Source organism: Schistocerca cancellata, chromosome 3 (genome assembly GCF_023864275.1).
Source record: "Schistocerca cancellata isolate TAMUIC-IGC-003103 chromosome 3, iqSchCanc2.1, whole genome shotgun sequence".
Classification (NCBI taxonomy): domain Eukaryota; kingdom Metazoa; phylum Arthropoda; class Insecta; order Orthoptera; family Acrididae; genus Schistocerca; species Schistocerca cancellata.
In genome coordinates, this window is record NC_064628.1 from 356,208,120 (window position 1) to 356,225,640 (window position 17,521).

The window sequence follows — 17,521 nt, forward strand, 5'->3', positions numbered from 1 at the left end:
ATATGGATCTGACTTCCTGCACTTTCGGCCTCACAATCCCAATTTCACTGCAGATTAAATAATGATCAGTGTCATCAGAGAATCCCCTGAATACACATGTGTCCCTCACAGCCTTCCTGAATTCCTGATCTGTTATTATATAGTCAATGACAGATCTGGTTCCCCTGCCTTCCCAAGTATACCGGTGAATGTTCTTATGTTTAAAAAAGGAGTTTGTGATTAATAAGCCCATACTGGCACAGAAATCCAAGAGTTGTTTCCCGTTCCTGTTGGCCTCCATATCCTCTCCAAATTTACCCATAACCTTTTCATACCCTTCTGTTCGATTTCCAATCCTGGCGTTAAAATCACCCATGAGCAGAACACTGTCCTTGTCCTTTACTCTAACAATTACATCACTGAGTGCCTCATAAAAACTATCCATCTTATCTTGATCTGTCCCTTCACAATGCGAATATACTGACACAATCCTAATTTTCTTGCTAGACACTGTCAAATCTATCCACATCAGTCATTGGTTTACATACCTTATTGCAACTACGCTGGGTTCCATTTCTTTCCTGATGTAAAGCCCTACACCCCATTGTGGTATTCCTGCTTTGACTCCTGACAGGTAGACCTTGTATTCTCCCACTTCCTCTTCTTTCTCACCCCTTACCCGAATGTCACTAAGAGCTAAAACGTCCAGCCCCATCTTACTTGCAGCCTCTGCCAGCTCTACCTTCTTCCCAGAGTAGCCCCCATTGATATTAATAGCTCCCCATCTCATTACCATTTGTTTGCCAAGTCATATCTTAGGAGTCCCTGGTTTGTCAGTTAGAGGTGGGACTCCGTCACCTCCAAAGGCCCGAGGCATTTTGCTCTGATTGTTGCCAGCATCATATTTAAAGTACCAGGGAAGCAGGTTGCTAGCCTTACTTGCCCCGAGTCCCACTAGGTTTTACCCCTAACGGCTGAGGGACTAACCGGTGGATTTGGTAGTCTTTGCCGTATGAGCACAAAGGTGACCACGACTCAGAATATGTCCGAGATGCCCAGCCTTATTCCAAAGTAACTGGTATCCCGACTGTCAGGACCACTTACTTGGCCACTCATACGTTGCCCATGGTTCATGAACTAGGACATGACTACAGGAACCCACACCATTTTCAATTTATTGAAAGAAAATAATTTGATGATAATATCATAAGCTGATAAGAGCAATACAGACCTGAGTTGTAGGTAGTATCTTTTTATTTAAACATGACAAACAATACGTAAATTTTTCAACCAAAGTTAAAATTTGTTGCTATTCAGCCCTTTTTACGGTATGCAGTCTGTTTACACATTTCAAGAACACAACTGTCTCACATCCCTTTGGATAAATACAAGTTAAACACAGACAAAATTTTCCTTTTAATCGGAATTTTGACTTCCTGCATAAGCTACAAATAAATGCGTTAACTGACACATGACGAAGCACAAAGCATTATTTCAATGGAATATAGGCTATTTGTTGACCTAGCATTTGTAATTCGCTCTCCTGAACTACTTTTGATAAGACAGAACCTTTTAGGTCTCTAGAGAAGCTTTGCACCTATGTTATATGCAGAAGACTGTCTCAGCAAGCCTGCTACAAGTGGGGTATACCAGATGCTCCAGAAATACCAGAGAAGGAATTGTTTTGCCATAATGCACATTCAAATCAACAACATGTTGGTTACCCTGCGACGCCAAAGGCTTTCTTCTTCTTTTTTTTTTTTTTTTTGCAGAAATACTTAAGTGATGAACCTTATTTTCTGCACCATATAACATAACAGTGACCTACCTAACGGCAATTTTTGAGGTACAAATACACCTACTGATAACTAAGAGATGGCCACATCGACCTCCAAAGATGGAAAGTGAACCCTTGATTTACCTAACGCAAAAAATGTTAGTGCAGGCCGAGTTTCCTGTGGTGCTTGTGGCATCATAAGTTATCGATAACACACCAGGCACTCTATATTGACAAGCTGGCAGTTACTCATGTGACTGCCCCACCAATCCATGGCAGGCTCTGAGACACACCCTCCGCAGCACACACGGCTTGCGCAACCACAGAGCTGACTTACAATGCTGCCATACCGATGACACCCATTCTGTTCATGGCATTCAATTGGCTCATTCAAAGTCTTACTAGTTAGCACCCATTGTTACTGTATTCTACATTCAGATCTACTGTTATCAATGGACGCTGCAAATACAGCAAGAAAGTTATGTATTTTTTTGCTATTTGATATCAGATGTAGAATAAATTAATATCTGAATTCTCCATCCATGAACAGCATCTGTCCCTCAACCCTGTATCCACTTAAGAACCACAACGCATGCAGAATGAAGACTTAACAGTCATTATTTCTGCTCCCTGTCTTGGCACCCACATATTCATTGGAACCCATCCTTGAGTTGGCCCAACAACTGGTGACTAGCCTGTTCCCACAAGTGTTCAACTACACCTTCTCATCTAATACGGCCACTAGCGGCACCTTTGTGCATTTATTATTATTATTATTATTATTATTATTATTTTCCAGAAAGATCACTCTTCACCAAGTTTGCTTTGCTTTGCTTTGCATTTCTTGTAATTTTTGTTTGTACTGCTCAGGGCTAAACCTTCACAAGATCTGTCAGTAACACACATTGTTCACTTTCAGGCGCAGCAGCTTATGGAAGTTATGACAAGGCTACTCGCTGCACAAGGAAACACACCGCTGTCGCCCTCAACTCCCACAGCAAGCAGCGCCTGTTTCCATACCACCATTCCACGCATTTGATTCAACACATGAGGAATAATTCCAGTACTGAACACAGCTTGACTTACATTTCACGGAGTGTCACATTGAAGCTAGAGGATTGTAACCTTATTTTCTTGTAACAATCAGAGTGTCAGTGTACAGGCTTGCCCAAAAACCTTTCACCACCACCTGCGCTGAAAATGTTCCTTATGAAGAACTAATTTCTGCACAACAAAAATTGTTTGATGAAAAGATTGACATAGCAGCTGCACCTTACAAATTCTTTCATTTGCAAAGGCAATCTAACTAGATTCATAAACAGTGAGGAGCAGACTTACAAAGGCTTACATGCCATTCCAAATTTAAGTGTGAGTATGAATATGCTATTATAGACATACCGCAATCAGGGATGCCATTACTCAAAATATTTCAGATCTTCATACACACACACATAGATTCTAAGTATACTGACCCTTGTTTGCAACAGGTTTTGGAATTAGTGAAGAATCAGGATTTGTATGAGAGTACAGCAGTACGCTTTGCTTCCACTCCCATTTGTGCAATAGAGAGTGGTAGTATACATGTTGTGCCCACAGATCATGTGATGCAGCATGCAAAGTCTCAGCTAGGGCAGTAACGTAAACAGAACCAGTGCACTGGGTAGCACACTAGCAGTGTTAAATCTTGCCTCCGCTGTTTCACAGCGCACAAGCACCTGGGCTGCCCCTATCGTGGCGAGCACGGTCATCTTCAATCTGCCTGTTTGAAAAAATGAAAGTACAACAAGCACCCTGCATGTTCTCCAGTGTCTCAGTCAATAAATGTCAATGCAATTTTTCGAAGCCCAGCAGTAACTCTAGTTTACACAGCACAAGACAAATGCAACAGTGGTAAAGTGACACACTTCTTCCATTCAGTGTTAGCCCAAAAACATTTTTGTCACTCTGAAGAATGTCAATTGCAAAATACCTATGCAATTGGACTCTAGTGCACCAGTGACTTTGTTGAACAGAAGCACTTAAACTGTTAGGCAAGCCTAACTGTGAGTCACAGGCAAACTTTATGATCAGATTGGTCCTGACATTCCTGCGCTAAGTATCTGCAGCCTATCTGCCACTTTTTGTAATATTACACGAACAGTTTCATTCATGCTTTTGTTATGATTAAATTATTTTTGGCACAGACTCTTTATCTGTCTGGTTTGTACATTCAAGGCAATGTTCTTTCTGAATTCTTCTGTGACTATGGACAGAATGGCTAAACTAGGTGATTAATTTAGTGACATTTTACAAGATAGCTCAGCAAAGTTACAAATTTTGAAGCTCACATTACCACGGAAGACAACGCACAACCACAGTTTTGCTCTGCAGAACCTGTCTCTCATGCTATCAGAGATATGTGGCACAGAAACTCTTATCTGGCATAACAGTGGTGTGTTTTCACCTGTAGCAGCCAGTCAGTGGGCATCACCTTTAGTAATAATTTTGAAACCTTCAGACAAGTTACACTTATGTGCAGATTCTTTTCCTTGCCATTGCAACGGGTCAGCACAGACACACAAATAGAACAATTGACTTCACAACGTCCAGCATGGGCTCCGTAGCAAAAATTTTTTTATTGGCTCAAGCCCAGCACCCATTGTCTTTGTATTGACTTTATGGGTCCCTACTGGCATTCTCATTGGCTTATTGTGGAAGACACCATTAGCAAGTTTTTGTTTGCATTGCCCATGCAATCCACCACAAAAGTTAGTACTATCAAGACTCTCAGGTAATTTTTTTTGTACTGACGGTCTACCGTAAGTGCTGGTTTTGGACAATGGACCCCAGCTTACATCAGTGAAATTTGTGCAGTTTGTGATAACAGTGCCATTCCAACCTCAATCTAACGATGAAGCAAAATGCTTCATCTGAACATTCATGCAACAAATCAACAATTTACGCACTTCCCATATGCAGGACACGCGGTAGTCTCTTCCTCTCATCATACCGATCCCAGCCATGGAGCTTTTGCACGGACACCAACATGAAACACTGCTTCAGTTGGTGCATCCTCCACAGCGATCAGTCGTCCCTCCAAAGTGCTTCAAGTTTCATGTGCATGATTTGGTCTTTTTCAGAGATTTTGGCAGACACAGGCATTGAGAATGAGGCGTTATCATAAAAGTCTTGGCCACTCTTCGTATATTTTACCGGGTCCCACTGGGCCGCAGAAGCGCCATGAGAATCAGCTTCACTTGAGTGAATTATGTGATCCTGCCAGGGGCTTTTTGTTTGCAGATTTGGTGCCCAAGTGTACGCAACAGGCTCAGCCGCCTCCGCCTCCCTTGGGTCCCATGCTGCTGGTGCCGGACAGGGAGCTGATGGACACTGATGCAGTGCCATTACCGCAGCACCAGCAGCCCAGATGCGAGTGGTGGGCTCCCTTCACCCTGCTGCCTTCCCTACCTATGATCTGCCATGGACCCTTCAGTTGCCACTGTGCCTCCACCAATGGAAGATAATGTTCCATCCTTGAGCTTGGATGTGCACCCCATGGCTGGTTTTTCAGACAATGTTTTTGGTGATTTGCAAGACAAATGTCGGGTTGTGGGCATGTTTGTCACTGGGTGAAGTTTTGGCTCCTGCTTCCTCAGTGGCAGCTGCACCCGATCTTCCCCATCTGCTGTTGTTTCTGGCTGCAAGAATATGGTGTCATACGTTATCAGTACCACACCAGGCAATCCAGAGCAAGAGATCGGTAATAACTCATGTGACTGCCCCAACAATCTGCAGCCAGCTCTGAGATAAACCCTCCGCAGCATGCACAGTTAGCATCATCACAGAGCTGAAACCATCCACTCTGTTCGAAGTGTTCCATCGGTGCATTAAAAGCCTTACTAGTTAGCTTCTGTTATTGTTGTATGCAACAAACCTGCCTATCTCATGGAACTGTTAGACTGTAACTGACTTTCTGAAACTAAAGTTAGGTAAACCAAAGTTAAGTACAAATTCAGTGTGCTTTTCATTATTTCTTATCTTTGTCTCAGTACTCACCAATTTCTTGGCACTCATACGGGACCAACCAAACAGCACTTGTAATCTGATGCCACTGAGATTATGTGTGTATCTCTGGGAATACCATATATGTAGCCAGTATTACCCCTGCCCTTCCATACAAAGGCACAGCACATAGAATTCACTACAGATAATTTTAACTGCAACATTAGCACGCTCGCCTCACAGTTTCACATTCCCTGGCACCCAGCAAATGGAAATAGATACTCTGCACTTCTGTCTATGTTGGTTAAAAAAGCTCTTGTACTAGAAAGACACTCTGGGAAACAGATCAGATGACATTCTTCGTTACAAAAGCTCATCTCAGTTGTTAACACTGCACTACTACAAAAACTGTGAATCTGTTTGATAAGCATGTTGCATTATACATACCATATACAGTCAAAGAATTCCTCTACTTACATCCATCACACCACAGAGTGGTGTACTGTTTTATTTTTACCCCAATAAACACACAACAATGATGTAACTTAGCACCTGACGTGAAACTGGGTTCCAACTTCAATTCCTAATCTTATCTGCACAGCCAGCCTTACCTTGCTTTAGATGACTCCTAAGCAGCCCCATTACTGGCAGAAGATTTATGAGAATTTGCTCCATTGATGGTTAACAATGGCATTAACTACCTCTGTGTAAAAGAAAAATGAAATACTCTATACTTGATGCACAATGTCTAGTTTGCTGTCACGTGGCATGAGCCTTGTCACATGAGTGGCTGTGTGACAAGACTGGTTTCAAAGGTCTGTGTGGCCAATCTAATATGGTGGTGATGTGCATCATTAATGATGATCTGTCATAATAGTCTTGTTGACTCAGATACCATGCATCCATAAATGTACTGTAGAGTGTATACTGCTCTCCAGTTTCGAGGAGATGGATCGAGATTACATCCCTCCATAAGTTAAGAAAATTTCCAGTCAGTAAAATTACGTTAAGCGCTTCCGCGATGGTTTCTTTCGCCTCATTTTGTAGATGCTGTTACAAATTGTATAGGATGTCTCCACGCAAAGTGTTGTAAGCCTCAGACAACATATAATGCAGTTAATTTGTGAGTTAAGAACAATGCTCTAACTTTGCTGAGGAACACAAAATCTGCATTTCACTGCAATAATGCACAGTTGCTTCTCTCTCATAAAATCAAACCCAGTTACTAGTTTCCCTCCCCACCCCCAAATATAAAAAAAATAAAAAAGTAAGTTATTGTAGATAAACTTATCTGATCATTTATGCTTACTGAAAATTGTAGGAAGAAAGGATAATTATGGTTTAATGTCTCATCATTGGCGAGGTGATTAGAGATGAAGCACAAGCTGAAATAGGGTAGGATGGAAATGGAAATCAGTCATACTCCTTTCAAAGAAATCATTATCTTAAGCAATTTAGGGAAATCGTGCTAAATCTGAAACTGGTTGGCGATTTGAACCACTGTCTACCCAAATACAAGCCCAATGTGCTAACTGTTTGGTACTGAAACTGGGGTATGCTGACACACACTTATAAATCGCAAATGTTTAAGAAGTAAATTTATAGGCAGTAGTTTTCACTTTATTTTTTTTTAGTAGTTTTACATATATTTAAACAAAGACAAGTTAGAAAAGTAGATGATCTGCTTACAAGTGACACAAACCAGGACATCAATGAATACACACCTTTCCTCGTTTAGTCATCTGAAGTACCACAAACACTTAGCATTAAATGCAGTATAATAATTTTAACTTTTACACATCTTTCTGCACATTAGCACAACTAATGAAATACACAAGAACGTGAAAGGATGCAACCAAAATGTGAAACTTTAAGTACACACGGAAATTGACTAAATCCACTATCTACACAAATACACATGGGAACGTTGTCACCTGAAATATAAATGCTTGGCTTTTCACAGATACAAACCAACTGCTACTTCTTTTCAGAACATATTCATTTTGCTCAATATTACAGTTTGAGAGTTTCTACATTTTCATTCTTGAATAAAGTGTAATAGTACAGTTCCCATGACATACAAGAAATGCTTTTATAAAACTATTTTAATTAAATACACAGAAATAAAAAGGAAATAAAATTAGGGCTTACCCCAATCAACAACAAAGTCATTACATAAAAGGCTCATGATAGGGTAGGGCAAGGATGCGGAAAGTAAATGGCCTATTTCAAAGGCTCCTGTCAGCATCCACCTTCAATGCTTTGATAAAACCACGGAAAACCTAAATCAGGATGGCAGGACAGGAGTTTCAACCACACTACTCCTAATTGCACTAACTAATACACCACCTTGCTTAGTCGCACACATAAAGAATGGAGCTTGACTGATCACTAGTACCCAAACATAAAAACGACAGCCTCAAACATTCAAAATGTTAGACAAAACCATGTAAACCTTCTCGTAATGTGGCAACTTGTCTGGCAGCCACATAAAAAAATGATGAATCAAAGTATTATTTCATCAGACACAAACCACTAACAAGTAAATCTCCAAGGTTTATCTGCTTGCCTCCCTTAGTACCTCCCAAATATCATTTCACATAATTCTCTGCCTCAGACATGTTCACCCACTCACTCGATATATGAATAAATTATGTTCTCATTCCCACAAATCAACTGAACATACAATGGCTTCTAAACAGGAAGACATATACTTATCCTTTGAAGCAAATATTAACTTTATCCCCAGGTGCCAGTCCAATTGTGAAATATTAGATGAACTTCATGACTTAAAATAATCTGTAACTAGTTCTGCTACATTAAGAATAAGGCTATAGAAAGGTCCAAACTGTATAAAGCAGCAAAATATTGCCACCTCATTAACTCAACATCACAAATCTCACTCTACTTTTTTGTGTTTTCCCTGAAGATACAGTTTGTGACACCAAGAGTGTTTATGGCCTGGCCTGTTGATTCTTATTATCAACCTTAAAAACTAACCGAGTTGTCTGTCATTTACTCACATTTTATTCGGCTTTTCTCTCCTATCATTAAATTATATGAGTAACTGGCTATTTAATATGAGGACATACTAACTGTGAATAAAGAAACATTAAATCCTTTATAGTTGTTTAAAGTATAGAAAAAAATGACAGCATAAAATTCTATTTTTACTGTGTAACATACTGCTGTCTTCAAATAATTATTATATATAAATAAGCAACATTGTTGTCATGATCAGTCATAATAATATAATATTTTTTAGCACATAAACTGTGGTCATATGATTTAATAGGAAAATTGTGGCACCTGGAAATATTAAAAGAACAAAAAAATTATTTTTTATCTACAGAGATATTGCACAAATATCTTTACATAAACAAATAATATAAAAAGAATGGTATAATAATGATAACTGTATGCTTACATAGTTTAACAAATAAGAATAATGTTTTGCATATACTTAGGAGTAATTGCCAGTGATGCAAATTTAAATCTCATAACCAGCTTCTTAGCAAAGTATGCACATCTGAGCTTCACTTTCTGCACCAAGCTAAAGCAAGCTTTCAAGGAACAAACCCACCACCCACAACGGAACAACGTTGTGGCATCCTATCCAGTGCCAGAATATCACACCTCGGAGTCAAACACTGCACTAGCTTCCAATGCGCTCACCAATTAAAGAGAATGAACAGTCACATAAAAAATTCTTCTGTTGACTCCGAAAGGGAAAGTCACGTTCTGGTCGCTGCTGGCTCATTCAGTATGGAAATCTCTATCTGATTATTAGTTAAGGAGTCTCACTCTTATTTACATACAAAGATGAGATGGTAATGCAATACAATTCAATTTTACATGAAGTGAAGTTTTTTCCCATACTTACACACAGATGTGGCTTCATGTCAAGAACATACAAAAGTAGACAACAAAGTTGTACTTGGTGGAATATTTGTGAATATATAGCTAACAGTAGCCAAAGAAACAGTATTACACTGAGAGAGAAGTTCTGCAACAAGTTAACAGTTAGCTACAGCTGGGACATGGGCATTCATGTGGATAGACAACTGGTCAACTCTCATACATTGTACATAGAACAACAACAACAACAACAACAATTGAAGTAAATGTGGTATGTAACAAGGCTGCTTTCACATGTGACCGTATCATCTCTAATCAAAAATAAAATTATTCTGGTTGGAGTCCATGAATAAGCTGTGGGTGATTGTATGGGAAGGTCTTTTATATAGGCCATCCACAGGGGAATATACTCAGGGAAACATAAGCCAGAGTAAGAGCAGTGGAAGGATGAGCTGTGATGCTGTTTATATTTGGTGGGCAATGGGATAGTGCTTTGAAGTGGTGTACGCAAAATCCTGGGTTGGATCTCCTCCATCTCAGGTCATGGTGAGGAAGAGTCAGTATCTGGACAAAGGAATGTGTTGAATGTCTCAGAGCCTGTACAATATTATATGATAAGATGAGAACCATCAGGAGGCTAGTAGGGAGTAGTCATGGGCTTCTTGGGTATTTGGGAAGAAATGTTGTAGGATATTCATTTATGAGGTCAGTTCAAAAAATTTCGGAACATTCATAACTTTTTTTGTTTTATATCTGTTAGTTATTGTTCAGTACTGTATTGAGTAGAACATTATGTCACACAGTTTGTGAATTTCGAGATGGCAGAGTTAGAGGAGCAACACGTCTGCATTAAATTTAGTTTGAAACTCAAGAAAACCTTTACAGGGGCACGCCAAATGATGCATGAAGCCTATGGTGATGAGTGATTAAGCCATACTCAGTATCACAAAGATTTCATACAGTTCAAAAATGGCCAGATGGAAGTTAAAGATGATCCTCAACCAGGATGACCTCTGACGTCTACCGATGATGCTCATGCCTGGAACGCCAACAAAATTGTGCATGCCAATCTAAGACCGACTCTCTGAGAAATTGCAGAACAATGTAACATTTCAGTTGGGTTGTGTCATGAAATCCTGACATCATCTTGGAATGCATCGTGTTGCCGCCAAGTTTGTTCCATGGCTCATGAGTCAGGACCAGAAAGACCTTTGCCTTGCAATCTGTGAAGAGCTTTTGGATCGCACAAATGAGAACAAGATGTTCCTTAAGAGAATCGTAACTGGTGATGAGACATGGGTCTACAGTTATGTTGTAGATACCAAGGCTCAACCTTCACAATGGGCCAGGAAAGACTCTCCAAGACCAAACAAAGCTCGTCAGGTCACGTCAAACGTGAAAGCCATGCTGATAATTTTCTTCAACTCTAAAGTGATTAGTTCATCATGAATTCATGCAACAGGGATAAACTTTTAATCAATGATACTATTGGAATGTGTTGGGACACCTGGGAGAAAATGTGAGACGGAAATGACCTGAAAAGTGGTGTGAGAATTCATGGCTCCTGCATCATGATAGCAGACTCACGCAGTCATACCTATTGATGCATGTCTATTGCACAAAAAATGAAATCACTGTGTGCCTCATCCTCTGTGCTCTCCAGACCTGGCTCTTGTGGACTTTTTCTTTATTTCCACAGTTGAAAACAGTGCTGAAAAGACAAAGATTTGCTATGGTAGATAAGAGAAAAGAAAATTTGCCAAAAGCGCTTTGTGCGATCCGGCACAATGTGTACCAAAACTGCTTTCAGAAGTGGAAGCGGCATTGGGAGTGGTGTATCAATATGAAGGAGAGTATTTCAAAGGAGACCATGCACAATAAGTAAAATGTAAGCGTACAAAAATTTTGTGGACAAAGTTCCATAATTTTCTGAGCATGCCTCGTATGGTCTGGATGAGCAAGGTATCATCATACTGTAATGGTTTTGTGGTGCATAAAGGAAGGAAACAAAATTGTCAACATATTTACAATACTGTGGGGAATTTAAATGTGCCCAGTATTACACATGTAAGAAGGAAATATTTACATGAAATGTGTTTCTGATATTCCCATGCTAAGTAGATACATATACCACTGGAATGAAAATTTTAGTAAAGTGAAGGCTTACAGGTAGTGGTTACCTCACCTCTTCCTTTCCCTAGTAACATTAGACAGTAGATACGACAAGCTATTGAATGAACAGTTGTTACACTCTCAAACTGTGTGCTGAAGCAGGATTCTAACACTGATCCTGCATTTCACAGACAGCGTGCTACCTACTGTTACCAGCTGTGCACACTGCACAGGCCAATTCAAAGTTTAGCTTGTCAACTGAACTCCACAGTTGGAACTTGTCACAAATGTTCATTGCTGCAAACACTTCATCAAACAGTTGGAAAGTATTATCTCCCACCACCACCACCACCACCACCACCACCACCACCACCAAACACTCTCTTCTCTTGCTTCAAGACACCACAAACAAGCTGACTGGTTCAGCAACCCCTAGTAAGCACAAAAGAAAGGATGTAGCAATTTCTGTCCTTCATTCATAAAAATCCTGCAAACCAATGCAATCACTGTTACCATGTAACTTTATAATTAACCACACAGAAGCAGCAGTGTTCCTTTTTAAAAAAAAATGCACTTACTTCAAGACAAGTTTATCACACAGTTAAATAACTTTTTAATTGTTGTTTGTTGTTTTGAAAGGATACAACTCTCAATCCTCTTTCAGAAGGATCAGTTATAAGAAGCCCACGTGGAGCATAAACACGTTCATTTTGTTCTGCAATAAACTTTGCAACTTTCCGGAGACACTGAAATGATAAAAAAAATGGAGTAACAGAAATGAAAACACACGGCATGTGAAATGTGTAGTAATTTCAAGCCCATTCATACCCCTGCATTGTTTTGTCCATGAGACGATTGTCACTGATATATAAGGTCAATTTACTCACACTGAGAAAGGCGAAGAAACTTCTCAACTCTGATATCTACATTTCTCTAATACTTATCTTTACTGCAACAAAGACCTGTTTCTAGTGCATATAGCTGAATTAGTACCATAAAATTCTCAACAATATTGTCTACTTATTCTGTAATGCAAGGTAGAAATAAAGCTTCCTAATGAACCAGTAAGCCAATAAAAGCATTATCAGAGTTAAACTCTATCTGTACAAAGATATTAGATGCCATTCTGACTCCGAACTAAACTAAATGCCATTCAAATACGAACTTTAAATTTTATACCCCCCAAAACTCCACCTTATTTCTATATAAAAGGCTGTGCAGTGTTTGTAAAAAGGCCGTCTTTTTTTATATATATATATTTCCGACAGGCTACAAATGAAAGACAAGTTAATAGAAAATAGATACTTCAATACCAATAGTTTTGTACACTTATGGTTACTTTTCAACATAATCACCAAGAAGATTGACGCTTTTATGGTACCTGTGGACAAGCTTTGCAATATCCTCTTCAAAAAAATGTTGCCACTAATGACTGCAAATGAGCATTGACATTGTTTTGAAGATCTTTATTGATTTGAAAGTGCTGCCCTCCTACCCACATCTTCAGTCATCAGCATTCCTCTTCATTTGTTTTGAATGACCAAATTTGCAATTGACTTCAGGCATTGTGTTGATCCTTGACAGCGCTCATCCACACACTGCTGGCACAACCCAACAGCTCCTTGAACAATTTCAATGGGACATTTTCCATCATCCGCTGTACAGTCCTGACCTGGCACCCAGCGACTTTCACCTTTTCCCTGAACTGAAGATGTGGCTACAAGGGCAGCACTTTCAAACCAATGAAGATCTTCAAAACAACATCAGTGCTCATTTGCAATTATTGGTGGCAATATTTTTTGAAGAGTGTACTGCAAAGCTTGTCCACAGGTACAATAAATGTCTCAATCTTTTCGGTGATTATGTTGAAAGGTAACCACAGTGTACAAAACTTTTGGTAATAAAATATTTGTTTTCTATGAACTTGTCTTTTATTTATAGCCTTTCGGAGGTTGGGGGAGAAAAAAAACTGGATGTTGGATATTATTAATGTACCATTTTCAGATACAGCAGCCAGCCATAGTTTAGGAAATGTATTACCCAGATACTGGACACCACCTGCAATACTGAATGTCTTAAAATTATGAGTTTTAGAAGACTTATTTAGGAATCAGCCTGGGGATGACTGAAAGCACAAGTAAATAAGCTAACATACATAGATGTTTTACAGGAACACCGAGAATGATTAGGGCACAGCTTAACCATGCAACCCAACAAATACAGGTATATTTTCACATTATAGACACTTCAATTGTAGTGCTCCTTCCTTACTTTGAGATGAAGCAACAGTATCCTAGTATTTGGAAACTAATTGCAGTTTAAGAGGAACAATGTGTTATTGATTGTTGATATTTCATTTATGTAGTGACTATTTTTGTGCTCACAGTTCCATTACTTTACACGGCAGGATGGGCACAATTTTTCTTTAACTAACAAATTATATTTAATCTCCACAAAAGAGTGGCAATGTCAAAAGGAAATCATCGATAAGCTTCAGAATTTCGTGTAGCTACAATGCAAACTCTAAACTCTCAGTTATTTTTATGTGAAGAGTACAGCCAACTGACAAGTTGGCAATGAGTATGGTTTTAATCTAATGTGCATGTTGTATCGAAGTTGAGAATGATCTTCAGATTTCTGTTCATCAACCAAGTCTCACAGAGGGGCAAAAGCTGGGGAAAATCCTGAACCTGATGCTAGCTAGTATTCTTTCCTCCGTGCAAACTAAAATTAAGGACAAGATTGCCACTCTCAACAAATAATACAGTTAAAGGCCTCAGAATTTGTGAAGACCTTAAACATACACCACATACAGGTGAGTTCTCTGGGAGGTTTATGCAAAGAAGTGCGGTCTCTATACAATGGATGTCTTCTCTGGCAGAGTGATTGCTGGAAGAGGCACACAACCCAAACGTGTCAGCAGCACTTTTAGGAAAACAGACCTGGTGTGCTGTTCAGTAAGAGAGCTATGCCTTTCTAAGTCACCTCGCACCTGGCTAAAGAATAAAGTTGATGCACTGAAGAAAGACCTAATTTTTATACCTAGAGCTATGACTTCAATACTGCAGGTCATAAGTAATTTAAAAACCATCTTCTAAAACACTATTCTAACTGGCTCTATGAGAATATCATGCATTCATTGGATCTGGCAAGGTTAGAATAATGTAGGAGTGGATTCTCTCTTCATGGCACACAATATCACCAGTTTCTATCGGTATCGGCAAAGGGGTACAAGAAGTGCTGCATATTGACTGCCCTGGATGGTAGTACATATACTGTACTTTGAGAATACGAAACAATGGCAATGAGGAAACAACACCAGTTATGGAGTTAATAATGACACCAGTGAAGATTCTTATTAGAAGACCCTTACTTTTGTTAATTTACATACAGTACAATATAAAATATGTGATTAAGAGTGACCATACTACTACTACTACTACTACTACTACTACTACTACTACTTCTTCTTGCATTATGGCCTCTGTAGGACCATGGGTAGCCCCTTTGTGGACCGCATTTTCCTCTTCTTCTCCCAGAACCTCTTCATTCTTTCTCTTCTTCTCTACCGCTCTTCTTCCGAGACCTTCAGTGTCCTTTTCTCCTGTCGGCTCCATTGGTGACACACTAATCTTTTCCTGTATTCTTCTCTGTCATTGATCTCCGGCATATTGGTTGGTGTATATTCGTTCCTCCAATTTTCCTTTCCTTCGACCTTGATCCCCAATTCCAACCAGTCCTTTGGAAGTTCAACAACCCACTTTGTTCGTATCTTTCCCCTTGTCCTCCCTGTTGTTTCCCACACTCTCTTTGGCATTCTGTCCATACTCATCCTTACTATATGTCCAGCAAACCTTACCCTTTTGAGTCTGATTTCCCCAGATATTGTTCTCATGTTCCAGTACAACTCTTCCCTAGGTCTTCGCATTCACCTCTCTCCACCTCTTTTGGGACCTAGTATTTTTCTCTCTTCTTTCTCTAGTTGTTTTGCCCCATTTCTTCTTAGTGGCATTGTCTCAGCAGCATATAATACTGCATTCCTCACTGTTTCCTTGTATTGGCTTATCTCTGCCTCTGTGGATATATTCTTTTTATTGTATATCTCTCTCATCATACAGAAGGCTGACATCATCATCTTTATCCTCTATGTTATTCCCTCCTTGCTCCTGTTCCTTCCTGTTATAAATTCTCCCAGGTATTTAAATGTGTTCACAATTTGCACAGTGCCTTCCAGTGTTTCCCTGTCTGCAGTGGTATTTAATGTCTTTGTCTTGTTATAGGCGATCCTCAGTCCCACCTTTCTGACTACCTTCTTACTTAGTTGTCGAGTTGTGTCTTTGCATCTTCTTCCGTCTCACTTACTATTGCTATGTCCTCTGCAAAGGCTAGGCAGTCCATTTGAGCCCTGTTGTCCTTTTTGTCCCCCAAATGGGTCTTTGGTATTCCCATTTCCTCGTTTATTGCTCTCCACTGCCTGAGCACTTCGTCCATTGCTATATTGAACAACAATGGTGACAATCCATCTCCCGGTTTAACACCAGTCTTGATCTCAAATTCTTCTGACAGTGCTCCTCTGAATCTCACACTTGCTTTGTTCCATCCAGTCCTCTGTTCTTCTGGATCCTAACAAGAGTCTGTTTGTCGATGGAGTCATATGCCTTTGTGAAGTCCACGAAAGTTATTACTGTCTTTTTGTTTTTTAAGGCCTTATGTTCTATCAGTTGCTTCAGAATAAATTCCTGTTCTATACACCCTCTTCCCTTCCTGAATCCTGTTTGGTAGTCGCCAACTGTACTTTCTACCTGTTGTTCTACTCTCTTGAGCAATAGTTTTAACAGCACCTTGTATCCGAACCTCTAGTAGCGATATTCCTCTGTAATTGTTTGCATCTCTTTTGTCCCCCTTCTTATGTATTGGTACTACAACTGCATTCTTCCATCCTTCTGGCAACTTCTTTGTTCTCCATATCTGGTGGATTATGTTGGCCATGTTGTCTATTGCTTTGCTGCCTCCCCACTTTATCATCTCGGCTGCTATACCATCTTCTCCAGTTGCCTTATTATCCTTTAGATTGCTTATGGCATGTGCGACTTCATCCCTGGTTGGAGGGTGTGGCTCTCTCTCTTTTCTGTGTCGGTCTCAAGTTCCAGCTCATCTTCAGGTGGTTCACAGTTCAGCAGGTTGTGACAGTACTCTGCAAAAATCCGACAGTTCTCCTTCGCACTAACAGCCAGCTCCCCTTTCTTATCTCTTATAAACAGTTCTCTACCCTTATATCCAATCAGACTCTTTTTGAATTTCCAATAAAAGTGCTTGCTGCTGTTTTTGTTGAAGTTGGTCTCAATCTCGTCCAGTTCCTGCTTCATCTTCTGGTCCATTTTATTGTTCGGGCCGCTTCCTTTCTTGCTTCTAAGAAAGCTTCCCATTTTTCCAGGTCCTTCTTGCTGCTCCAGTCTCTCCAGGCTTTCCTGCGAGTTTCTACCGCTTCCTCACATTCCTTGTTCCACCACCAGTACTTCTGTTTCTTTTCTTCCTTTCCCCATAGTTCAGCCTGTTTCGCTTCATGTTGTCCCATTCATTGAACGATTCAATTCCTGCCTCATATCTGGATTGATTGTGACTTAATTTGTCTCTGTCTACCTTTATGTTTTCTGTTCTTCTATTCGTCTGTTTGGAATCCAAAGGCACTTAACGTCTGTAAGATAGCAATCCGATTCTATTCTTGTGTTCTTCCCGACCTTTGTGTTCATGATCTCTTTAGCGTTTGTCCAGCTGATTGCTACGTGGTCAATTTGGAATTCCCCAAGGCAGGTG

General features: G+C 39.9%; 1 protein-coding gene across 3 annotated transcripts in view; it reads right to left on the reverse strand.

Annotated features, from left to right (window-relative positions):
- Positions 1-7,335: 7,335 nt before the first annotated feature.
- Positions 7,336-17,521, reverse strand: part of LOC126175043 (golgin subfamily A member 7) — an 82,051-nt gene continuing 71,865 nt past the window's right edge. For 2 of the 3 annotated variants that reach the window (XM_049921551.1, XM_049921549.1), the window contains one exon: positions 12,286-12,453. In XM_049921551.1, the coding sequence (XP_049777508.1) occupies positions 12,301-12,453 (153 nt within the window). In that variant the 3' untranslated portion in view covers positions 12,286-12,300. Of the gene's footprint in view, positions 9,517-12,285; positions 12,454-17,521 lie in introns of those variants that run through there. The other variant, XM_049921550.1, reaches the window with a different exon arrangement.